This window comes from Dasypus novemcinctus, chromosome 2, assembly GCF_030445035.2.
Source record: "Dasypus novemcinctus isolate mDasNov1 chromosome 2, mDasNov1.1.hap2, whole genome shotgun sequence".
NCBI classification, from domain to species: Eukaryota; Metazoa; Chordata; class Mammalia; order Cingulata; family Dasypodidae; genus Dasypus; species Dasypus novemcinctus.
The window spans coordinates 102,033,719-102,061,139 of NC_080674.1; the positions used below are offsets into that span (position 1 = coordinate 102,033,719).

The 27,421-nt window shown below is 37.3% G+C and overlaps 1 protein-coding gene across 2 annotated transcripts in view; it reads right to left on the minus strand.

The window, feature by feature from the left end:
* Window positions 1-15,992, minus strand: part of CHD1 (chromodomain helicase DNA binding protein 1) — a 68,006-nt gene extending 52,014 nt beyond the window's left edge. For both annotated transcript variants that reach the window (XM_058276623.2, XM_058276619.2), the window contains exons 1-2: window positions 15,010-15,992; window positions 12,761-12,960 (exon numbers count right to left, since the gene is read on the minus strand). In XM_058276623.2, the coding sequence (XP_058132606.1) occupies window positions 12,761-12,813 (53 nt within the window). In that variant the 5' untranslated portion in view covers window positions 12,814-12,960; window positions 15,010-15,992. The remainder of the gene's footprint in view (window positions 1-12,760; window positions 12,961-15,009) is intronic.
* Between the last annotated feature and the right edge of the window lie 11,429 nt (window positions 15,993-27,421).

The following is a 27,421-nucleotide window of genomic DNA, read 5'->3' on the forward strand; positions in this document are numbered from 1 at the left end:
TGTAAGAAGAAATGAACTGGGGAAGCACATGACAACATGCATGAACCTTGAGGATATTAAGTTGAGTGAAATAAGCCAGCAAAAAAGGAAGAATATTGTATGGTTTCCCTGATCTGAACTAAACATGATGAGCAAATTTATGGAATTAAACTACAGGGTATAGATTAGTAGAAGACAGAATATGGGTTGAGAGGGGGAGTGGACACTGAATGTATGTAGAATGTTTAATAAGGTCAACTGTAAATACATGGTAATGGATAGAGTTGGCCATACCGCATTATAATGAGTATAACTGCTGATTTATAAATGTGATTGTGGCTGAAAGGGATATGTGGTTAATAATGTAAATACAAGAATGTTCCTCTAAGATTTTAATTATATAGAAAAAATATAACTAACGTGACTTACTGTTTACACAGTAATATTATAGTATTTCTGTAGCAATGACAAAGAGAGTACTACATCAATGCTAAAGGCAAAAAAAAATGGGATTTAGTTTTATGAGATAGGACTATGACTAAGCAAGAACCAGAAGAATCTATTGCTATTGGTCATTGTCTTAAAACTTTTTAAGGGAATGAGTTATTGTACTTTGAGCTTAATATTTTAGATAAAGTACATTAAGAGATCATACTAGTATTTCCAATTCAAACTAAAATATCACAAAGTTTTTACTTTTTGATTTTATATATGTGTATATAAATAACTAAACCCACACATATACACATACATATCATGACTTGAGTGGAATTTCCTGTTTCCAAATAAAACTTATCTGGCATAAATAAAGAGAATTATTTGCTTTGTCTTTTTCAAAGTAACAATACCATTATTACTAACAATAATTAATAAAAGTTAAGTATTTCTTTGCAATTCCTTCTGTCCTTCAAATCACTGCTTTAAAGTCCATCAAATACATATCATCAATCAAATACGTATTGTATACACACTGTATATCCTGGAGATCATTCCATAGCAGTAGATAAATTCCTTTATACATCTGCATTTACTCCATTTTGGAGATGAATCATAGTTTCAATTTGTTCTCAAGGATGAACATTTGTTTGCTTCCAGGTCTTTTAATACTACAAATAGTGATACAATAAACAGCCCTTTGCTTTTTTCTTTTTCCCCCCTTTTCTTTCTTTAAGCTTTCAACTGCTATTTATTGACCAAAATAAACATACCTTCTCTTCGAGGTTTTAAATTTATAATCACCTAGCACCCATTTCTTGATTTATAAAAACTATCTCACACTAAAACAAGGGAATCTTGGAGAAGTAATTGCTTCTAGGAATTTGGCAGAGACGGTACAAGATAAGCTTAAGATATTGTGATGATGAATGTCATGTTTCAAATTTGTGAGGTTACAGGGTCCAGTTGTTTCATCAAGCAAGCAATGACCTGTCACTGTTGAGTATTTTGTAGATGGATTTGCATCTATGGTCAACTGATTGTATCTAAGGCTTAACTGCATCTACAATCAACAAATGAGACTGCCCTCAGCAATAAGGGGAGTATTCTCATCCAATCAGTTAGATGTCTTAAAGCCAGAATCAAGAATTTCAGAAGTAAGAATTCTTGCCTCTACTTCCGCCAGCCAGCTTCTCCTGGGGAATTCAACCTCACCTTCATCGGAGTTTCCACCTTGCAACCTGCCCTGTGGAAATCAGACTTGCCCATCTCCACAGTTGCACAAATCAATTCCTATAATAAATCACTTAATATTTACATATATATTTGTCAAAGTATACATATCCCCTTTACTTCTCTACCTCTGGGGAACACTGACTAACATAGCATTCTTGTTGTGCTGAAATCCAATAAAGTACTTTAAACGGAAAAAAAAAATGGTGATGGGCATGTCAAGAGGACATAGAAATCAACTTAAAGGGGTTTTCACTGGCCAAAACTGACTTGAGCATCAAAATAAATAAGGACAGTAAAGAATTATTACCCATTAAATAAAACAGGAATTCCTATGAGTACACACTGATGATAGATAAATGGGGGTAAAGAAAAGGATACAATATCAACTGATAAATATGGGCAGGATGATAGTGTTAGAAAATTGCCATTGAAGAAAATATTGGTTTAGGCAAGAATCATCAATGGATGGTAAATCTATGGGGAAAGTTGCCAGACACAAAAGGACAAATACTGTATGATCTCAGTGATATGAAATAAGCAAAATACACGAATTTATAAAATAAGAAACCAGAATACAGGTTACAAAGGGCCAGGTTGGGGTGGGGAATGAGTTAATGTTTAATTGGTTTGTTTGGGGTCACAGAAAAGCATTGGCAATGGATGATGGTGATGGCAGCACAACTTTTAAATGTAATCAGCGCCAATGAAATGTATATTTCAAAGAGGATAAAATCTGAAATTTTAAGTTGTATGTAAGTTACCAGGAAACAAAATTTAAGAACCCCATAGAATTGTACAGAGTTCACCCCATGTAAATGATGGGCTATAATTAGTAATGTAACTATAATAATAATAATGTTTCTTCATTTTTAGCAAAGGTACCACACTAACGTAAAATAATAGTGAAAACTGTGTATTTGTGTTGGGGGGGGTATATGAGAATTCTGTACTTTCTGCATGACTTTTCTGTAAACCTACAAATGTTCTAAGGAAAAGACAGAGAAAGACATGCTAGACAAATGCAATATGTGATAGGACCCTGTAACATATGATTGGGATGACTGACAAAATGGAATACAGACTAAAGATAAAAATTTACCAGTGTAAAAACTTCTTGAATTAAGTAACTATATAATGTTAACTATGCAATGCTTATGTAAGAGAAAGCCTGTGTTCTTAGGATATACAAATTGAACTATTAATATATAAAGGAGCACGATTTTTGCAACCTACTCTTAAATGATTTGGAAAAAAATAAGTATGTACTAAATGTATATTTTGTATAATAATACATGGGTATGTATAAAAAGAGAAAATGATAACAGGCAACTCTGCCTAAAAGTAAAAAAACCAGTGAATCTGGGGAAAAGGCATAAAGAAGGTCTTAGTATAAAAATTAAAAAGTTAATAAAAATATTTTTTCAATACCAAAAGCTTCCTTTCAAAGTTATGAAATTTCATTTGCCCATATATAAAATGCACAAAGATGAGGAAATGTAAAAGACTGCAAAAGTCAAATGAATACAACAGTTAAGTAAGTAAACATTCAATGGTATGAGAATAAAAGTACCTAATATACAGTCAGTCAATAAAACAGCCATACTGGGCAGGTAGAAACATGAGAAATGCAGAAAACTTTTCCTTTAAGGGACACAAAAAGTTAAAAATGAATGTTAAAGAGGGAAATTAAATTCCACATGTATACAACAGCTACCTCAGAAACTAATAGTTCCCTCCAGCATACTGTCTTCTCTTCCTTGTAAAAGAAATCCCCATTTTATGGACACCCAGCACGAAATAATACATAGCCGCCATGGGCTTAAATTCTGACAAATCATAGATAAATAAAAGTGGTGTGCTAGACAGGGGGAGCTAACTGAGCTAGGTGATGCTCCCTTTTTCAACCCTGCTACTTTTTCTTCAAAGTATGGGAAAAATAAATCTGTGCTCAAAATTCACATCTGCACAGGTTTTTAGTAAAGAAGTCAATATTCTTTTTAAATATTCCCAAGGTTACTATAAGCCAAAATAACTTGAGTAAACAGAAACAAATATTCTGTTCAATAAGACATGACATCCATTTTAGGTATTTTTTTAAAATTTAAGGTTAAATGTTTAAGTTTTAGAGCAGCTATCCTCAACACAGTTCACCTCTCATGAGATCCATACAACAAAATATTATGAATCTATACCTATGGATTAGCCTAGAAATGGTTCTCCGACTTTAGCCTAGATCACCCCTTCCTAATTTTTTTTTAAGGTACCAGGACCTTAATTAAGTGGGAAGCCAGTCCTCAACAGCTAAGGCAGATCAACTACCCTGAGTTTGTTTTTTTTCTTTTGTTCGCTTATTGTGTGTGTGTGTTTTTTTAGGAGGCTCCAGGAACCATACCCTGTACCTCCAATGTGGGAAGCAAGCACTCATCTGTTCCCCTTCCTAATTTTTTAATTGCATAAGCCTGGGTCCCATCTTCGATCTACTAACCTTGTGGGTAAGTCAGCACTGAGGCTGATTTTGATGGTTTAATGGCTTTCCTTTGACCGAGTAAGAATATGACTAAAATCTGACCTCTCCTGCCTTCCTTTCCAATTTCATCTTAAACCACTCTTTCATTTCTATTATCCACCCCAGCTTCACTGACTTTCCTTCCACCCTTGAATTTGGCAATTCTCTACCTAGGTTTGTTAGTCCCCACTGCACCCAGTTCCCTATTATTGCCCTCTAGTTGGCCTTCACTTCTCAAGAGCTTTTCTTAGACCTTCTCTAAGAATACGAAAGGCTTCTTATTTAATGTTCAGATATTGTGCATTTCCTTCACTGCACTTAATACACTTGCCATACCACAGTTATGTGAACATTTGATTAAAATCCCCCTCATTATCACTCTATAATTTGATATCTAAAGCAACTTATTGACCTATCTATGCAACGGCTTCTCCTTACTTATCAAAATAGGGATCACAAAAATGCCTACTGTCTCAAAGGCAACAAATGCAAATAGAAAGAATTCATAGACATGCTGTTTGACACATAAGCTAATATGAGGGCAGGGAGTATGTTGCCTAACAACTATACTATATCCTTACATTTTAGTACTGACTGAAGTAAACTCTAAAAATACATTTATGAACCAAAAAATGGTTACTACTATCTCCTCTTTGCTTTTCATTCAAAAGCACCATAGACCTAAATCTTTCCCACAAATTTTCATATTCTTTCCTTCTGGCTTTCCTGTTATCTATTTTTCTTCTTTTGGGCTTTTCCTTTCTCAAAGTCATTTAATTCTAAACTGGGAAGTAATTTTAAGTAAAATAACTTTAAGTAGGGGCTTCTTTTAAAGAATCAGAGTATCTAGAGACAATGGGTTCACTTCCCACATAGTCACCATAGTTTGTGCTTAAGTAGCACTGGTTCCTTCAAATGAGGGATATACTCTCCAACTCACCAGCCACCTCCCACAAACACCTTATGCTTGGACAGCGTCATTCATTATCCTGCATGGCCTCCATGGCCCTTTCTCTCATTTACAGCCCAATTTCGACAAAATTTATAATTAAACAGCTCTTTATAGCTTACATAATATTTCTACTCTATATGCCATTTCATCCGTATAAAAAAAATTTTTCACTGAAAACAACGTAAAAAGTTTTCCTAGACCATTTTTTTCCCTCAGGGAAGCTGGGGTCCAGATTTAGAAGAGTTAATTTCAGGTGCCACCAAGTTTTAAGCTCTAATCCTAACCCCAGCCTCTTGCCCTGAGGGTTGTATCCCTCCAAATATCCCCCTGTGCGGCTATGTTTGATCAGAGCTTATTGCTCCTTACTCTCTGGCTTTGAGTTCCTTTTTGTTCCTGGCACCTAAAAATTGTCTTTAAGCTCAAGCACACACTTTATTTCCTTTAGCCCTGTTTTATCCAGCATTTTCATGTGTTTGACGGGAGTGCAGTGGGAATCAGCCCAGCATATCGACAGAAGAAACCTCCTTTCTCTACGCCCTGCTCTCCACTCAAATCAGTACTTTGAATTGGACTAAAGAAAACACCAAGATCTATACTGTATGGAAAATAAAAATGTATTCTGTATTTCAGAAGAAAATAATTAAAATATTCTTTGCTTTTTAACACAGGAATTAAGAAGTAGACTATAATGGAACTTAAAGTAAGAATAAAAAATTGATGGCCTTCTAAGAAAATGATAGCAATGGACAGCTGCTTTCCTTACCACTAGATCATCAACAGAACTAAACTGGCCCTGATGAATCTTGGACTAGAATAAAAAAGCCAAGAAAGTAGATATGTGCAGTGGGTGTGGGGGAGCGAGGGAGAATGAAAAAAGCATCCCAAAACAGTAGCACTAGAGAGGAAAAAAATAAAATGTTTATGTGTATTTAAATATTATGCAAATTAGACTGCCTTTATTTAGGCCTTTTTATTTTTTTCCTAGCACATAAAGATTTTCATTCTTGCTCATTCCATTTCCCTACTTTTTCTTTCCTATTTTTAACTGATAAAATAGTATTTAGATGGATCAAATTCTTGGACCAAAAAAGTTGCTATAGGATATACTGATTTTTCCACAAAAATATAATAGGAGATGGTGTGGCTGACAAATAGAACTATACATATACAAAACAAATCATTTTTACTTAATATTCTAAAGAATCAGCACACTGCAGTAAATTCTCATTCCAAGACTTTTCCCCTCCCCTTTAACTACTGCTTAAGTAGCAAAGTCATTCAAATAATGTTTCTTTGAGGAAACTTTTGAAAGAATTTTTTTGACAGACATTCAGGGCTAACCTGATGATGTTCTGAAATTCAACCATGAATCATTCTCTCCTATTTTCTAGGCCTTGCTTCTCACTGTAGTTGTATTCACATCTGTACAACCATCAGATGAGACTTAGGTTTTGGCTACGTTGACACAATAAACATATCTTAGCATTATTGAGAAGATAAGGGAGTAAAGAGTAAAGCATACTGCCTGATATATAGTAGCTAACAGAGATTTTAAAAAAATATTGGTCCTTCTCTCAACCTTTGGTTTTTCTTTGGACGGACACTTGTATAAATATATGAAGCATCTATGAATAAAATCCAAACATAATTACTAAATTTTTCAAAATAAAAGTATTTGATAAAGACATGATTACTAAATGCTGTGATGTGTCAGATACTAGGTTCTCACTTAAACCTTTCTTTTTCATATTACAAATAATAAATGGAAGACCACAAAAATCTAAGTGAAGAAAATAAAGTAACACCAACTCTATAACAAGTGTACTAATTAATGAGTACACAGGCAGAAGTAAAAAGAAATTGGGAAAAATGAAAGCCACTAATTTCTTTGAAAATATGAGTAAACTTATTTTAAAAGAATTTATTCTCCTTAATGTATGTGACAGAAAAACCTACAATCTTTGCCTTCTTCCTCCACCCCAAATCTGTACCCTGTATATATTAAATAACCACTTCTCAAGTTTTGGCTCACACGTGCCCACCCAGTTTAAGATTAGATTTCCTAAGTTTCTCTTTCAGTTAGGTGAATAGGTTTTGGCCAATGATATGGCTAAAATACGTGCACTTTCTACATCACAGCCTTAAAAAATGAAACGGTTTGCCTTAAGCCCTCCCTCCCTTCCCTACATCTTGTTCCCGCTTACTGGAAATGTCAATTATTGGAGCACTGGAAGCCCTATGGCAAGGATGGTAAACCTGATCCACTAGCCAGGGTACCTGTATAACCAGGATAAGGGCAAAACACACTTGCTCTAGGCTATGACATGAGAATGGAGAAAAAGTTTTGAGTCCCTATGATTTAGATTCTCTGATATAGCACCATAACTGATTTTCTAATACACTGGGATAATGGTAGTACAATAAACATTTTTAAAAGAACACTTTGAAAGAGCATATATAATTTAATTTAAATTCACTGGTTCATTTCAAGTAATAAGAATTGAGCATGGGTTTCTAACAGAGCCAAAGTGCCATGGTCCTGACTAAGGTACAGTGGGGGAATAAGGTGCAAAGCTTCATGAAGAAGTGATTTTAGAGCTGAACCTCCATACCGTTCCTCATACTTTTCTGTCAGCCTGGGGAATACCATATCCTTTATTTATATATATATTTTTACACTTTCTTTATTTAAGTTAATAGATCACAAAGAATGCTACATTAAAAAACCTAACATAAAAAACATGAGGTTCCCATTTACCCCACTCCCCATCCCCCCACCCCATCATTTTTGTAAATTGTATTTTTTTAAGATATATACATCACACAAAAAAATGTTACATTAAAAAATATAAGAGGTTCCCATGTACCTCCACCTCCCCACCCCACTTCTCCCACACCAACCACCTCCTCCATCATTGTGGTACACTCATTGCACTTGGTGAACACATTTTGGAGCACTGCTTCACCACATAGATAATAGTTTACCCTGTAGTTCACACTCTCTTCCAGTGCATTCAGTGCGTTATGGCAGGATATATAAAGTCCAGCATCTGACCCTGCAATATCATTTAGGACAACTTAAAGTCCCAAACCATGTCCTTTATGTAGCCTTCCCTACCTTCCCCACGCACAGGTCACTGTTTCAGCCCACAGTCTCATGATATTTTCCTTAATGCTATTACTAATTCGTTCACAATATTCCAACTATTTTAATATACATATCTCCTCTTAGGTCCTGGAATGCATTAAATCAGAGCCCTTATTTTAGTTATTTTAATAAATCATTGTCCATTTTAACAAGAATGGACACTACTACCTGGAAAGAAGATGGTAATGAATAAATGCTTAGAGTTAGCAAAAAATGAACCGATAGCTAAAGGAAATGGCTTTCTAACTTTTTGGGCCATGACCCATAAAATACATTTTATAGCATGATCTAGTAAACTCACAGTAAAATAAAACAAATGTTTGATGAAATAATACTCTAAGAAAAACACTATTTTCTGTATCTATTCCTGATTTTTTTCTTACGTAAATGTTCTTTTTGTAACATCTAGAACAGGGCTTCTTAACAAGGAGTCCCTGTGCTTGAACTGAAATTCAAAAAAACATTATTCTTGTGGGTATGGGTTGGTGTAGCTGTGATATATTTATTAAATAATACACACTACATAGTGTGGACTTTGTAAGGGGTTCATGGTTTTCACCTGACTGGCAAAAGGGTCCATGGAACAAAAAAGTTAAGAACCCCTGGTCTAAATGACTAATTTCAAAGATGATTATTTGGTTTAATCACCTTGAATCTGAGGTAGAGATGGCAAACTCAAAAGTAAATATTCTCTAGTAAGCATTCAGGTAATGTTCAGATGCAAAATAAGGGCTGTTTATACAGACAGGTCAAAGTCACTAAATGAGTTTCATAAAATACATAGAAAATTTTTAACAATATTGGTATCATGAAAAATGCCTATTTCTATTACTTTACAGCAACTAAGTGAAACATTTTTTTCCGCATTAATATTACTTATGTGTAATTCTAACACACATAGAAATTATTTAATGTTTGAGATGTGTGTTTCAAAATAATCTAGTTGGAGAGAGGGAGTAGGTAGAAGTTAAAGATTAAACAAGATTGGCCAGGAAATAAAAAAACTGTCCAAGCTAAATGACGTGTACATTAGGATTCACTTCTTATTCCCACTGCTTTTGTATATGAATTTAAAATGATACAAATCACCTGGGAATCTTAATGTAAAGATTGTGGTTCAGCAGATCTGGGACACATAGGGGAACTTTCTTTAAGATGCTTTTTAAAAACCTTTTTTGAAAGCCTGTGAATTTCTCTAAGTAGATTTTCATTTACATTTTTATTAACATATTTCCTACTCACTGCCTACCACCATTGCCTCCCCAAACACTTTAATTAGAAGTTGAGATCCAAAGAAAATTTTTGAAGCATGAAACAATTAAAATATTCATGATAAGCCAAGGAATTACATACAACAGATTTCCTCTAAATGAAGTTTGGACACAAACATTTAAATCAAATGTTATTTTATTAAATCAAGCATTGTTAATGCTGTAAAAAGCTATACAGAAATAAGGAAAAAAATGTCTAAGAATCAGGTTAGCAGCTCCAATGCCAGCTACATATTTATTGTAAATAGTTAAGACCATTACAGCACATCACCAACATTTTCTTCCACCATATAAAAATTATTGAAAAAGTTCTGAGTAGTAAGCATTCATGAACCATTCGAGAGTGAGCAAAATGTGGCCATATATTTCTAGTCTCAAATCTTTACCCAAACATCTATTCGTGGAATAAATCATCACTCAAAATAATTTTAAAATAAAAAAGGTCTAACCAGGATATGAAAAACTTGGTGCAAATAACACAAATCCAAGCACCTGGGAATTGATGCTTTGAAGTCTTTCAGTAGTATCTTTAAAGCTAAACTTCAGTTATATAAAACTTTGTGTTCAGCTGAAACTGTTGTACAGGTGCATCCTGGCCCACATTTCTTAGTAAATAAGCTTCAAAACTGTCAGTTACAGCATAGCCAGAGACCTATTTTCCTGAACATTTTTCTTCCTTTCAATGACTATACAGAGTTCTTCATAAAGAAAGAATAACCCCCACCCTTTTTTTAAGTAGAAAGTTAATTATACCTACCCAAAATGCCAAATGACATCTTGCTTAGTTCTAAATTTCCACGAAGGAAAAATGAAAATTCTGAAGCAAAGAGATTTCAAAATTCTGGCCTATAAAAACGAGCTGTTCCTAAGAACTACTTACAATGTATATCAATCTTAAAAGCAGAGCCTATTTCTCCGCTCATTATTTTATATATAATATGTACACTTACAGTAACTTTTTTCCCCAGGAAAATTCCTCTATCTGAGAGTTCACCTCCTCAGTCATTCCACTAGGCACAATCTTCCTTTTCAGTATTGTCTCATTATAGAAGCTTTGTGGGAAAGGGATGAGAATTGAGGGCTAGTAACAATGACAGCAGCAAAGGAAAGGGATAGCATAACATTGGTAAGGAAGAAAACGAAAGCAAAATGGTAGCAGGTCACTTTCTTCCAGATAAACTCCAAAGCAGCTGCAAGAACTAGATAATGTGACAAACCACATGTCTCAGAGGCACATAAAACAAGTAAAATAGAAATATGAGCTCAGAATAGAGAAATACGGTTTGCCATGATTAAAATGAGAATTCACTGTAACAAATCCCTTTAAGACAATGTGGTTTCATAGCTTTTAATTTTTTCAAACATACTACCAGATACAATTGACTTACTACTCCCCATTGTTAGATACTGCAGCAAAATACATAAAACTACTGTAACAAGCAAAGGGCCAGACTGTAGCAGCAAGTAATCTTTCAGCATATCCAACTACAAGACTTCTCCAGCATCTAATTTTCTATTTTGCAGATTGTTTGATTCTTGCCTTTCCTCTAGATATTTCCACCTATTAACCATTTCTCTGCTCACTAATGATTAAGAGAATGTGGACAAGTTATTCTTCTGCCTATTAAAGTCATTTTAACTGAAGAGATTTGAATCCAAGCCAAGATTCAATATTATTCTAATTGAGACTCTCAACTCTGGTGATTCTATTCAAACTCTTGCTGTCTGAAACTTTACTAAATTTAGTAAGTGATAAGATGATACTTCTAAATCATTTAAATTCAATCCTTCTCATTTTATAGCTGAGGAAATTACGAAAGACCTAACTAGTGCATCATATTAATTCAGATTTAGTAACTCTTAAAACAAATACTTGTTAAATTAAATCATGCTGCCCTTCCATAAATGCTCTTTTTCTTTGAAGAATAAGATGATTTGCTAGCCAATCCGCCCATGAAAACTGATAAAATATACACGTAAAAATATGGAATGCATATTGAAATTGGACATCCCAGAAAATTCCAAGTCACAGGTCAAATACTTACACTTCTGCTTCACTATCTAACTTTTTCAGAAACACTGTCAGATGCCAAAATTTTCCTGTTCTGTCCATACATCACTGTTAATGTGTCAGTTATGTGTATTATATAAAACAATGCTAATTATAAGCAATACTGAATTCTTATATTAGAAATTATTTTAAGCCCTTTACATGTAGCATCTTACTTAATCCTCAATTTTAAAAAAGGTGAATAATACTAAAATCCCCATTTAGTAGGGGCAAAAATCAGAGCCCCAAAAGTTAAGTAATTTGACCTAATTCACAGAGCTAATAAGGAGGAGACTGGAATAAGCAACCAGGCTGTCTGACTCCAAACTCTTCCTTTCTAATCTCATAGAGTGCATATAGCTGCATGGATTCTATTAGTAACATGCAGAGAACTCAAAATTTGACGCTACAGAAGAATTTAGTCTCAGCATTTAAAGAGATTCCTTATATATTAAAATAGTTCAATGTAGTTTATTTTTATAAACTACATCTTCTTTGCAGACATGACCCAGATAAGAACTCTTAACATCTTCCTAACTAAAACTCCTTTGAAACAAAAACAAAGATGGCAGCAATACTTCAACAAATATCCAGATCCTCATTAACTAACACAACTTTCCACAATAATGCAAATTTTTATATCTGCACTGTCCAATATGGTAATCACTAGTCACACACAATTAACACCTGAAATGTGTATAATGTGACTGAATTGTCACAGTTATGTAATTTTAATTAATTTAATTTAAATATCCACATGTGGCTAGTGGCTACCATATTGGACAGCCCAGGTCTAGATGACAAAATGCTAGAAAAAGATGAGCAAAGAAATACTGATTTCCTTTACTGGAAATGGCACTATCAGTCAAATCCATTTAAATGTCTCATTTTTCATTTGCTCCAGCTTCTATTACTAATCCAAACAATATAAACCTTCAAATAGATTTAAGTAAGCCAAACTTTTTATATTTAATTCTTCTTTGTATATCTGAATGAGAAAAATAATTCTAATCTGTATTATCAGCAAAGCTTCAATAGATATGCTAGAAACTTTTTGGACCTTAGATAGCTGAGAGAAAGAATATGAAATCTGAAAACTCTACTGTCAATGGGAAAAACTAGGCAGAGAGTCAGACAAGTTTTCAAAACTCTCATAGTAAAAACTTCATAATGAAGTGCTTACCTTGATTCTCCACTACTGTTTCTAACACTTTCTTCATCACTATGTCCATTCATTGTAAATACCAAGAAGTTTTAAAATAAAATATAAATCTTCCCAGTTTAAAAGATGAATATAAATACTGATTCCTCCTTGAATATCAAAAATTCACAGATGGATTTTCTCCAATATTCACGGGTTTCCTGGGACCCTTTGTGATTTACCTAAAGAAAACACAATAAGAAATTAAGAAAACGTCCTGTAAAAAAGAAAGATTAGCCTATCCAGGACTGACACAAATCTACCTAGACCAAGAAGACTAGAAGTAGTAAGGAAGGGGTAGGGATCTTTAATTAAAATATCTCTATTAACCACATTCTTTATTACTTATGAGAATTAAGCGACCATGCTAATATATATTTTTGAGAGAAATTAAAATATTTGTGGACTAATAAACTTTTAGAGACTAATTTCAACTTCAGCAATATTTGCATAGATGAATAAAACAAAGCGATACTATATAACACATATACAATCCCAAGAACAGAAAGTGAAGTTTTATTACTTCTTAGTAATTACACTGATTACTATACTTAGTCAAACAAATGAAGGTGTGGGGGAGGGAGATTACCTTTACTCAATCCCCAATTCCTTCACCCCAGACTTCCTATACTCCAGTAAGGCAAAGTTTTGAAAATGCACACAGAAAAAAAAAAACAACCCAAAACCTGAAGACTAAAATGGTACCATGTGATTTTATCAAAAATGCACACCTTAAAATAAATGTGTTCTTTCACAGGTAAACTGATAGTGGACTGATAACACTTAATATTTATCCAGTTGGGGTTTGCAGATTCTATGAATTTTTTAAAAAAGATAATAGAAAAAGGAACACTACATCTGAATTTTAAAGTAACGGCTCGGTCAAAAATAATGGGCAAGACACAGCATTTCCACCTTTCAAGATTTCAGCATAACACTTAAGATTCAGTCACCAACAAGCCATCTACGAATAAACAAAGGAGATCTGTGGCAGGGGAGGGAGAGGAAGAAGCGGGGGAAGGAGACGTCAGATCCTTCCCCAGTCAGAAAGTACCGAGACAGCCTACTGAGCAGTGCTGTCCTACTACCTCAGCGAAGAGAATTCACGCCTACGATTATTCTAGTCCACAAAAGGAGGGGAAAATAGGTTCTTGTCAACTCAGTCACAGCAAACTTGTAGCCAGATTAAGATTTTAATTCTCTAGAGACTATAGTATAGTACAGGAGATCTTTTGCAAGAAAGGGTTCTCTAAAAAAGTAACTATTTGACTCAGCATTTACTCCTAATGTTAAATATTAATTCTAACCCCACTCAAAGAGCATTATTAAACAAGTCTTCAAAATATAAGTTTTCTAAAAAACTATCTCTCCTTCCCCAAAGTCTGTTCGCCAAAGTTCACTCCTCGTTTCGTTCTTTCCATTTCTCCTTCCTTTTGCCCCTCAAAATGGCTTTCTCTCTACATTGTAACTAACTTCCTTTTTCCTCATCTCCCTTCTCCGAGGAAGTCCTCTAAGACCTTTTTCATAACTAAATTCTAAAGCTGTGAGTGCACGCAGTTCTCCCGAGCGCCTCAACGACTCTTTCCAAAGTAGTTAGACAATCCTCATCTAGCCTCCGTCTTTTAGCAGTTGCTTTGCTCCTGCTAAGTTTTCGAAGCGGTCCTCGAAGGGGTTTGGAAAGCTTCTTCCTCCCTCATCCGTCCATCGCAGCTTTGCTCCAATCAGCCTCCTCCTCGGATGCCCTCCTCTCCCTCCCAACCTCTCCCAAGGCCTCCATCCCGGTCCCACAGTCTCCCTTCCCGCCTCAAACTTCCCGCAGACCCGCCCCGCGCCCTCCCCGGCTCACGCGAGCCCCCGCCCCCTCCCCCTCCCCTCGGCTCCCCACGTGTTGCGAGCCGGGGGTGCGGTGGGACCCACGCAGCGGCCAAGTGCTCGCGGCTCTCCCCGCGCGGCCCGCCCGCTCCACGCCGAGGAGGCTGGGGCCCGGCCGCCTGCCTGGAACGAGGATGCGCTCCGCGGTCCCCGGCCCGAGCCCTCCGCTCACACGCCCCCTGCGCGCCGGGCCCGACCAACGTCGCCGGCCTTCCCGGAGCAGCTCCGGCCTCCGCCCGGCGCCTGCCGCTGGGCCGCCGCCCGGACACCGCGCGCCCCCGCCCTCCACCCGGCCGGCTCCTACCCCCACCCCCCGCCCCCCGCCACATCCTGAACCGCCCGCCGCCCCCTTTTCTTACCCGAGGGCAGGCGGGCTTCGCGGGGTGGAGGGAGCCGGCTCGGGTCGGCGGCCTCCCCCGCGCCTGGGCCCGCGGTCTCCGCAGCCGAGTCCTCGGGCTCCCGGGCGCTCAGGCTAAGCAGGAGTCCGGGAGGGGGAGGGGAAAGGGGAAGGGCGCGGAGGGGAAGGGGAAGCCCCGGCCCGCGGCACCAACGCGCAATCCCAGGCGAAGCGGATCCAACAATCAATTCATTATTGAAGCACCAAAGGCGAGGGCAGCGAGAACAAGAAGTGAAGTAACGAGTCCACGGCGTCTCCGTCGCGCACGCGCTCCCGCGCCCGCCGCTTATCGGCCCCCGGCAGCCGCCATGACGCCGAGCGAGCGAGCGAACTCAACCGTCTCCGCCGTAGCCGCCGCCGCCGCTGCCACCGAGGTCGCCGTCGCCTCCGCCTCCCGCGCGACGTCAGCTCCTCTGCTCACTCCCCTTCCCCGCTGCGCGCGACGCAGGCGAGCGGGCGCGCGCACGCAGAACCCCTTGTGGCTCGCGGGCACGGGAGGAGCTACGTTTTGAAGTCGCGGGTGTAGGAAAAAAATCGGTGGGTGCTGGGGCGGGGCCAACGAGTGCGCGTACGCGTGCTCGTGGGTGCGCGCACGCTGCCCGCGCAGAGGAGCCGCTGTTCCCGGTTCCTGCCGGCGGCTCTTCCGTGGGGCGTTTGCCCCTAGCACCCCGTAGTTGGATTCCAGGAACTGGGTACTGCAGGCTCGCTCCGTGCGGGTATGGACGCCACTATCATTCGGGACAGTTGTGCAAGGATTTAACGGCGGAGAGGCTGAGAAGGAACCTGGGAAGCGACGGTTTGGGGAGAGTGGAGAAGGCGGTGCGGCTCCGGGGTCGACGGGAGAGCCTTTCGGGGGCCGTGTGGCGCGTGAGGTCCGGTCGCCCAGGCTTGGGCCTGCGCCTCCTCGAGGTGCCCGGCCCGCTCTGCGTGCCCGCCCGCGGGACTGGGCGGGGGCTGCTGCGTCACACCGGGCAGCCTGGGAACCCAACTGTTGGGCAACTGTGGTCACCTCCGCCCGCCTCCTACAGTTGGACCTGCGACAGAGGCTTCCTCGGGGGCTTGATGTCCCGTGCGGGCGGGGCACTAGAGACCAGAGGAAATAGAGACCTAGTTGTTGACATTCCCCGAAGCTTCTTGATTCATTTGTGCCTCTTTGACAGAGGAGAGAAAAAAAAGCCTTACAGCCCCTCCTTTCCCTGTAGGGCGGGGTGAAGGGTGTGACGCCGACTCGCAACAGAAAAGCAACTCTAGGAACTTTAGTAACTGTCTCACTTTACCGTGCGGCAATTTAGTTGACGGTTTCTTTCATAACTGTAACTGAGGGCCTCACAATCTTTTCGATGAGTTGAAGGAAACACTATCTTTTTAAGCTTCGTGTCCCTTTCACACTCTGAAAACATTTTTTTTAAATCACAGTTCTCTTACATTTCATTTATTTTTCTGCCCCAGGGTGGTCTTGAATCACTAGAGGTTAATGATAATTTTTAAAACTTTACAACCTCATTCTTCATTTTACTTGGTGTAAAGTCCCACCTTCTGTATCAAATGAGTTTCATTGAAGTGGCGTACATTCCCAAATTAATTCTTTTCCCATGTTGGAAATATTCAAACTTTTTGTCTACCGGCACTTAAACAGTTAGGGTGAAAGCCTTTGAAGAGATCTCGAAACATATCTCTCCTTATTTGCTATTTGGATGTATCCTCGGGGAGTGGAGCGAGACAAACAGGTACACATAGCCTACTTGAAAAAAAAATTATCTGTACTCCTTGAATAATGAAAAAAATGGAACACTATCACGGTTTGCAAAAGGGTCTGTGTTCAATCTATTTTATTTCCTTTTTTCCAAAATAAATAGCTATAATCCTGGGTTGTGCAGAATAACAAGACTACAAATTTTTCAAGTCCTGAAAAGCACTGTGAGCTAAGGATTAATTTTTAATAGTTTTCTAAAAAGAAAGTTAAAGATGCTGTCATGGAACGTCCTATGCCTCTAATTTCTTTCTTGGATTATAGAGAGGTAGGAAAGCGCCAGAAAATAGTAATTACAACAAATAATGAATTTTGTAATTGCAAGCATGATTCAGGTATTAAAATAGAACTATATTTTGTCAGTCTTGCAAATGGAATTACTCCATAGACTAACCTATTTAACTACTGATTGTGCAATTGGATGTACTGTGCTACATATAAGCTCTATTTTTGTTTGTTTTGTTTTGTTTTTTTTAGGTATGGTGGCTGGGATTGAACCCTGGACATATGGGAAGCCAGGACTCAACCACTGAGCCACATTGGCTTTCCTGAGTTGATTTTTTCGTTTGTTTGCTTGTTATTTTTTATTTTTAGGAGGCACCAGGAACTGAACCTGTGGCCTCCCATGTGGGAAGCAGCTGCTGAACTGCTTAAGCCACATCCACTCCCCACTAGCTACTTTTTTTTTATAGAAAATAATGCCAAATTTTAATAAAATATTGAATAATGGAGATTTATATTTCAGGTAAAGTACTATACATATTATGCAGGGTTTTAGAATTTATGAAGAAAAACAACAGAAAAGAGGAAAATTGCAACAATCTTGACAATTCAGATTTTTTAAAGTCAGTTGGTAAATTAGGCAAATGTAATTTTCTGGCCATTTGTTATCTGTGCAGATAGATTTGATTCTAATTTGAGAAAACCCTGTCTGTCTCCCTACTTACTGGTACTAAAACAATAGAAAAACAGTTGACCCGAATGCATGACTAGCAAAAATATCTGAAAATTAATATTAACCAGGAGGTTTTTATTACTGTCTCAATTCCCTTTTGGAAAATTTCATATTCCTTGCTATTTTTACAAATCTAGGACATCATTCTGTGGGCCCTTGATTCTGGCATGCTTTAATGGGGCTAGTTACCAGTGGGTATCTTTAGGTGGAAATAGGTTGAGAGCCACTTATCCAAAACCGTGGGATGTGTAAGAGGATAACTTGCTCTTTTGTGAGTTTTAATCCCATAGTTTTGTTCATTGCAACAGGATTTGCATGTGAGAAACCTCAATCAGGACAGTATTAAAATATACTAGAATCTTTACCCATGACACCCCCAAGTCTTGCCAAATAGAAGCTCTTTCCAGATATGCTATTTAAGTTTACACTCCTCACTGAATAGACCCGGTGAAACCCCATCATTGTATAGTGATTATTTTCCTAATCATGTATATTCTAATATTTCCTAATATATTTTCCTAATCATAAATTATAGGAAAGTAGTTGTGTTTCCCATGCTTGGGCAAGGAACAGGAGCCAACCACCTAGAAGTTTTTTCCTAACTACAATTGCCTGCCATTATTCCCCTCTTCTGATATGCAGAATTTTGGGATTCCAGAAAGTTTTTGGAAACGTTCCCAGGTTGTTCTGATAGCCACCAACAGCTCATCCACCTTGTTTCTGGTCATTGTATTTGGAGATTTTGACATAAGTTAAATTTCAACTGATGAGTTTTTGAAGATGATATTAAGGTGCAACTGTGTAAAAAATCCTATACGCCCTGAGGTGGCTACAAAGAGCCTTCTTCCTCTACTTAAACATATTTTTCCTCTACTTAAAAAGTAAAAAAAAGTTAAGTAGCTAATTTAAAAATATTGAATTGGTATATTGATGTATCATTCCTTACTTTCTCCCAAATCCCTTATTTACCTCTGTACAAATATCTGTTACACTTGAGATGTTGTATTCAGTCTTTACTCTTAATCCCAGCTACTATCCTTTAGTTTAGGTCCCTATTTTTTCTGCATCTTTTTCTTCAGCTTAGCCTTTAGGCACCCTTCAAAGTTGAGATAATGAAATCACTCCCTTGCTTTAAATACATGCCCTTAAATATATATGCTTATATATATTAATATGTATCATATATATATATGTCCCTTTTGCATGCATAGTATTTTTCATTTGTGTAATATGTTTATTATGCCCTGAATTCTCATAAAAATATACTACCTGAAAATAAAACCTTAGCTATAATGAAATCAGAATCAACTTGCTCTGGATAAAAGTCAAAAGATAAATAAGAAAGGAGATACTGGGTTGAGGAACACTACAGTAATTAAATGTAAAACTTAGTTTTGGGGGAGTGGATGTAGCTCAAGTGGTTGAGCACCTGCTCCCCACGTATGAGGTCTTGGATTCAATCCCCAGTACCGTCTTAAAAAAACAACAACTCTATTCTGGACTTCCTGGTAGCTAAGGCAAAAAGCGAAACAATAAATCATATTGGTCTTATGGTCCAGAAGGATGACATATGTGTTCATTAAAAGATAGAATGGGGAAACGGACTTTGGCCCAGTGGTTAGGGCGTCCGTCTACCACATGGGAGGTCCGCGGTTCAAGCCCCGGGCCTCCTTGACCCATGTGGAGCTGGCCCATGCGCAGTGCTGATGCGCGCAAGGAGTGCAGTGCCACACAGGGGTGTCCCCCGCGTAGGGGAGCCCCACGCGCAAGGAGTGCACCCATAAGGAGAGCCGCCCAGCGCGAAGGAGGGAGCAGCCTGCCGAGGAATGGCGCCGCCCACACTTCCCGTGCCGCTGACGACAACAGAAGCGGACAAAGAAACAAGACGCAGCAAAAAGACACAGAAAACAGACAACCGGGGGAGGGGAGGGGAATTAAATAAATAAAAATAAATCTTTAAAAAAAAAAAAAAAAAATTCTTAAAAAAAAAAAAAAAGATAGAATGGTGTGTGTCTAGAAAGGTGAAGGGTAGGATATTGAGAATTCAGGAGAGTCTCAGAAATATCTAATAACACATAAAAAATGTCATTATTTATCATAATGACATTTGCTATAGTTTTTTAAATGTATAAGAGACATCTCATTCGGCCTTACTTGAAATTTATTTAAAAACTGATTTTTAATATTGTAAAGAAAATTTGATGGAATGTTGAGGGCAGTGTACTTAAAGGGCTGTGGCTTCCTGGAGCTATGGGCAAGCATGCAGATACAGCTTTGGGAAACGTTCATTAAATTTGCAGATGACAGTGGTAAAAAAAATTGTTGTTGAATTAATGAATTGGAATTCTCCATAAGATCTCAACTGGCTGGAATGATGAGCTAAATCTAAGGGTTGACCTAAAGTAGAAGTGAGGGAAAGAAAGGGAGGAAGAGGAGAAAGCAGGCTGGCAAGAACTAGGTGTCCATCCTGGCTCTGACAATAACTGGTTGAATAACTAGGGGTGTATTGTGTATCTTCAGTCTCCTTGACTCTAATATGGGCATTTTAAACACTAGTAAATTTTATAATTTTAAAATAAGCACAAATTCTTTACAGAAATTTGAAAAATAGAGAAAAGAATTAAGAAAAATAGCAATCACCTATTTATCTCAAATCACAGTTAAGAATATTTTAACTTGGTAACAAAATTTGTCATGCTAAGCACACAATTTTGCCTCTTTACTTTTTTTCATTTAGCATATCTTAAGCACTTTCTCATTTCATTAAAAATCTAAATAAGATCAATTTTGAGTCATAAAACAGTCCATCATATGAATATATCTCAAATAATTAGGATGTTACCTTTAATCATTTTAATTTGCATTTTCTTTTAAATTAAATCAGAAGACATGCAACTTTATGAATCTAGTTCTGTGTTGCAAACTACTTCATTAGGATACGTCTCAACATGAAATTACTGGGAGTGGATGTGGCTCAAGCTGTTGAGCTTCTGCTTCTCAAATGGGAGGTCCTGGGTTTGGTCCCCAGTGCCTCCTAAAAACAAACAAACAACAACAAACAAATGGAAAAAACTAAGTCATGTGAGCCTATGGTGACTCAGTGATTGCACACCAACTTTCTATATACAAGGTCCTGGTACCTCAAAAAATAAAAAAAATAATAGCATGGAATTACTTGTGGAATGCCACTGTTTTTTTAAAATTTGTTTTAATGAATAAAGTTGTAGCTTTATAGAAAAATCATGCAGAAAACTAGAGTTCCCTTACCCCCACCTGCATTATTAACAGTTTGTATTAGTGTTATATCTGTGTTACATCTGAAGAATATTATAATTTTATAATTAACTATATTCCACAGTTTACACTGATGTTCACTGTTTTTGTGGTACAGTCCTATGATATTTTTTAAAAAATGTTTATTCTAGTAACATACAACTTGCCATTTCCCTTTTTAACTACATTCAAGTATTTAACTCAATATTGTTAATTATGCTACCAGTGTTGTGCTACCATCACAACCATCCATTATTAAAATTTTCCATCACATCAGACAGAAATTCTGTACCAATTAAGTATTAACTTCCCATTCTCTACCCACACCCTTGTCCCTGGCAATCTGTGCTCTAGTTTCTAACTTTATAGATTTGCTTATTCTAAATTATATCAACGAGATCATACGATATTTGTTCTTTTGTATCTGGCTGTTTCACTCAACATGTTATCTTGAAGGTTCATCCATGTTATTGCATGTATCAGAATTTCATTGCTTTTCACAGCTGAATAAAATTCCATTGTATGTATAAAGCGCATTTTGTTCAGCCATTCATCTGCTAATGGACATTTGAGTTGCTTCCATCATTTGGCAATTGTGAATAATGCTGTGTGCATATATCTCTCTGAGTCCCTGCTTTCAGTTCATTGGGATAGATACCAGACGTGGGATTTTCCGAGTCACAGGATAATTCTATACTTAACTTTCTGAGGAACTGCCAAACTGTCTTCCACAGAGGCTGGATCATTTTACATTCCCACCAACAGTGAATGAGTGTTCCTATTTTTCCATCCTCTCCAACACTTGTAATTTTCTGGGTGTGTGTGTGCGTGTGTGTGTTTTTATATAGTAACCAATCTGTTGGGTGTGAAATGGTATTTCACTGTGATTTTGATTTGCATTTTCCTAATGGCTAATGATATTGAGCATCTTTTCATGTGCTTTTGCCATTTGTATATCTTCTTTGCAGAAATGTCTACTCATGTCTTTTACATATTCTTTAATTGGATTTTTTTGTTGTTGAGTTGTAGGATTTATTTATATATTCTGGATATTAAGATCTTACATATATATGGATTCCAAGTATTTTCTCCCATTCTGTAGGTTGTCTTTTTACTTTCATGATGAAGTCCTGTTGTGAACAAAGATTTTTTAATATTGCTGAAGTCCTGTTTATCTATTTTCACTTTTATGATTTATGCTATTGTTGTAAAGCCTAATGCAAGGTCCTGAAGATGCTTCCTAGGACACGAATGTAGCTCAACTGATAGAGTGTCTGTCTACCACATGGAGGGTCCAGGGTTCAACCCATGTGGTAAGCTAGCCCACACAGAGTGCTGCCGCATGCAAAGAGTGCTGTGCCACACAGGGGTGCCCCTGCGTAGGCGTGCCCCATGTGCAAGGAGTTCACCCCGCAAGGAGAGCCGCCCCGCGTGGAAAAAGTGCAGCCTGCCCAAGAGTGGTGCCACACACACAGAGAGCTGATGCAGTAAGATGACACACACACACACAAAAGAGATGCAGTTTCCCAGTGCTGCCAGATAATGCAAGCAGACACAGAAGAACACACAGTGAATGAACAGAGAGAGCAGATAACGGGGGGAAAGGGAGAGACATAAATAAAATCTTAAAAAAAAAAAAGATACTTCCCTATGTTTTCTTTGAAGGGATTTATATTTTCGTTCTTATATTTAGGTTGTTGATCTATTTTGAGTTACTTTTTGTATATAGTATGAGTTAGAGATCCTCCTTCATTCTTTTGCAAATCTATATCCAGTTTTTCCAGCACCATTTATTGAAGAGACTATTCTTTCCCCATTGAATGGAGTTTGTACCTTTGTCAAAAATCAACTCATCATAGAAATGAGGGTCTATTACTGAACTCTCAATTTGACTCCATTTGTCTATATGCAGATTTATGACCTTGTGTCAGTATCATGCTCTTTAGACCAGTGTAACTTGGTAATTTGGAGTCCCATATTCTTCCAAATAAATTTGATGATTGGCTTTTCCATTTCTGAAAGAAAGGTGGTTAGAAATCTGATTGGAATTACATGTTGAATCTGTAGATTGCTTCGGGTAGAACTGGCATCTTAACAATATATAGTCTTGTAAACCATAAACTCAAATATCCTTCCATTTAATTAGGTCTTTTGATTTCTTGTAGCAATGTTTTATAATTTTCTGTGTATAAGTCTTCCACATCCTTAGTAAAATTTATTCCTAGATATTTTGATTCTTTTAGTTGCTGATGTCAATGGAATTTTTTTTCTCAATTTCTTCTTCAAATCGTTCATTACTAGTGCATAGAAACACTACTGATTTTTGTCAGTTGCCCTCATCTCCTGCCACTTAGTTGAATTTATTTATTAGTTCTAGTAACTTTCTTTTGAATTTTTCAGAATTTTCTTTATACAGGCTCATGTCATCTACAAATAGGGAAAGTTTCAGTTCTTTCTCCAGTTTGGATGTCTTTTGTTTCTTTCTCTTACCTAATTGCTCTGGATAGAACTTCCAGTGCAATATTGATAGCAGTGGTGACAGTGAGTATCCTTGTCTTGTTCCTCATATTAGAGGGAACACTTTCAGTCTTTCTCCATTGAGAATGATGTTTGCTATGGATTTTTCACATGTTTCTTTTAACTTGTTGAAGAGGTTTCTTTTTATTCCTGTTTTCTGAGTGTTTTTATCAAGAAGGGGTGCTAGAGTTTGTCAGTTGCCTTTCTTGCATCAATCTAGATGATCATGCGCTTTTCCCCCCTTAATTCTAGTAATGTGGTATGGTACATTAATTGATTTTCTTACACTGAACCACTCCTGCATACCTTTGATCATTGTGCATAATTCTTTTTTTTTTTTTGCATCATCCTTTTTTAGCATTGCTGCAGTGCTATGGAGGGGCCTGTGCCTCTTGGTGCCAGGCAGGGGCCTGCGCCTCATTGTGCAGGTCTGAGATGCCTTTTTTCTTTTTTTCCAGGGGGTCCAAGGGATGGAACCCCAGTCCTCCATATTGTAAACAGGAGCTCAATTGCTTGAGCCACATCTGCCTTCCAATAATTCTTTTAGTGTACTGTTGTATCCTGTTTGCTAGTATTTTGTTGAGGATTTTTGCATCTATATTTGTAATAGATATGAGTCTATAGTTTTCTTTTCCTGGGATATCTTTATCTGGCTTTGGTATTAGGGTGATGTTGGTTTCATAGAATGAGTTAGAGAGTGTTCTGTCCTCTTCAATTTCTTGAAAGAGTTTGAGCAGTATAGGTGATAAATTATTCTTCTTGGAATGTTTAATAAAATTCACTGGTCCAACTTTTCTTTATTTGGGAGGTTAATAATTACTGATTTAATTTCTTGTTATTTTTCTGTTGAGATCTTATATTTCTTCTTGAGTCAGTATAGGTAATTTGTGTGTTTCTAGGAATTTGACCATATCATTTAGGTTATCTAATTTGTTGGCAGAGAGTTCATAGTATCCTCTTATAATCCTTTTTATTTCTGTGGGATTGGTAGAAATATTAGCCCCTTTCGTTTCTGATCTTAGTTATTTGCATCCTTTTTTTCTCTGTCTTTGTAGTTAAAGGTTTGTTGATTTTATTGATCTTTTCAGTCGACTTTTTGTTTCGTTGATTCTTTTTTTTAATTCTCTACTTCATTTATCTCTACTTTAGTCTTCATTATTCCCTTCCTTCTGCTTGCTTTGGTTTTAGTTTGCTCTTCTTTTTTCTAGATCCTCCAGCTGTGAGGTTAGGACTCTGACTTCAGAGCTTTCTTCTGTTTTTAGTATAAACACTTAGAACTTTACAGTTCACTCTCAGACCTACCTTTACTGCATCCCATAGGTTTGGGTATTTTGTGTTTTCATTTGCATTTGCCTCAAGATGTTTCCTAATTTCCATTGTGATTTCTTCTTTGACTCATTTGTTGTTTAAGAGTGCAGGGTTTGATTTCCACATATTTCTGAATTTTCCAGTTTTCCTTCTCCATCTAGTTGGAGAAAATACATTGTATTATTTCTATATTGTTGTATTTATTGAGGCTTGTTATGTGACCTATCACATGGTCTATCCTGGAGAATGATCCATGAGCACTCAAAAAGAATGTGTGTTCTGCTGCTGTTGGGTGAAGAATTCTGTATATCTCTGTTGAGTCTAGTTGGTTTAGAGTATTTTCTATTCTCTTACTGATCTTCTCTCCAAATGTTGTACCCATTATTGAAAGTGGTGTATTGAAGTCTCCTACTATTAATGCACAGTGGTTCATTTCTCCCTTCAATGTCTACTTCTATATTTATTCGATTTTTTTTTGGCATTGTATCACATTAAGTCCTTTCTCATTTCTTTCTGTGTTTATTTTTCATGTATTTTTTTTTAATATGGTTACCATGCAGCTTAAATTTAACATTTTAAATCTGTAAACCACGTTTGGTTTGATACCAATTTAACTTCCATAGCATACATGTACATTTTTCATATATCCTTCTGTTCCCCTCCCTTTTTCTTGTACATGAAACAAATTATATCTTTATACATTTATGTCACAAACCAAAGATTTATCATTACTTTTTTTCTCCATTTTTTTTTAAGGAGGTACAGGGGATTGAACCCAGGACCTCATACATGTGAAGCTGGCACTCAACCATTGAGCTACACACACTCCACTATCATAACTGTTTATGCTTTTGCATTTTAGAACATCTAAGAATTAAAAAGTGGGGTTATGTACCAAAAAATGCAATAGAGTAGTACTGGCATTTATAATTACCCATACAGTTACTTTTACCATAGTCCTTTATTTCTTTGTGCTGCTTTGACCCACTGTCTAGTATCCTGTCCTTTTAGTCAGAAGAACTTCCTTTAGCATTGCATGTAGGGCAGGTCTAGAGGTGAGGAACGCCTTTAAATTTTGTTTATCTGGGATTGTCTTAATTTCTTCCTCATTTTTCAGAGTGTCTCACCAGACATAAAATTCTCGGTTAGTAATTATTTTCTTCCAGCACTTTAATATTTTGTACTATATTTGACCACCCTTATATGTAAAAATTTTCTTTTCTCTTGCAGATTTCAGAACTCTCTCCTAATGGCATTTGACAGTTTAACAACTATGTGTTGGGACATATTTCTCTTCAAGTCTACCCTATTTCAGGTTCATTTGGCTTCTTGAATGTGCATATTCATCTCTTTTGTTAAATTTAGAAAAGTGGTCTGCCATTGTGTCTGTGAATATTCTTTCTGTCCTTTTCTCTCTTCTCCTTCTAAGATTCCCATAATGCGTATCTTGGTATGCTTGATGGTTTCCTATCCTACAGGTCTCAGTGCTCTGTTTCCTTTTTTTTTTCCCTTTTTATTCTTTTATCTATCTGCTCCACATCCTGAATCATTTCAATTTTTGTTTGTCTTTGAGATCACTGATTCTTTCTCCTGCCATCTCCAATCTGCTGTTGAAATCCTCTAGGGATATTTTTCATTTAATTTATTTTGTTCTCCAATCTCAGTATTTCTGTTTGGTTCCTTTGTGAAATTTCTATCTCTTTACTGAGATTCTCATATTGTTCATTCATTGTTTTCCTGATATCTTAGTTCTTTCTCTGTGTTTCCTTTATCTCCTTGAACACATCGAGGATCCTTTTTTTAAAAGTCTTTGTCTGGTATGTCCAAAGTCTGAGAAGAATAATCTGTAGCTTGATCCTCTGCCCTCCTCACAAATAGGGTTGCAAACCTGCCCTTTCTGACCATTGGTGTGGAAGTCAACCTTCCCTCTTGGCCCACCAGGAGGTACTATGGGCTCAGGCCTCTGCATCCAAAGCAGTTTCCTCAGATTTATTCTGTTCCTTTCAGTTTGGACTGGCAATGTTTCTGCTGGTAAAAAAATTCCCAAAAAATCTTATCAGTTTCCCAGGCAATCACAGGGGTCCAAGCCATCAGAAAAGAGGATCCTCTACAGATTTTTCCTAGATAACCACAGCTCTATTCTTCACTTCTGCTGAGATGATTTGATGGGATCCTTGAGTTACATGTGTAATCTCCTTAACAAAGTTGTCTCTTTAACAGCCTTGGTGCTGTCTAAGAGCTTGCTGTTTGGATAGGCCAAGAATTTTCCAAGTTATCAAGTGCTAGTTCCTTTTTGCTTAGCAATTCCTTCCTCAATTTATCCCTTTCCTTTCATATTTTATTAGAAGGAAAAAGCAGAAACCAGGCTACACCTTAAACATTTTGCTTAAAAATCTTAGCTAAATGTCCAAGTTCATCATTTACAAGTTCTGCTTTCCATCCAACATAACACAATTCAGCTACGTTCTCTGCCACTTCATAACAAGGATTGCCTTTCCTCCAGTGTCCAATTATATATTCCTCATTTTTGTTTGAGGAGGCCTCATCAGAAACACCTTTAAAATTCATATT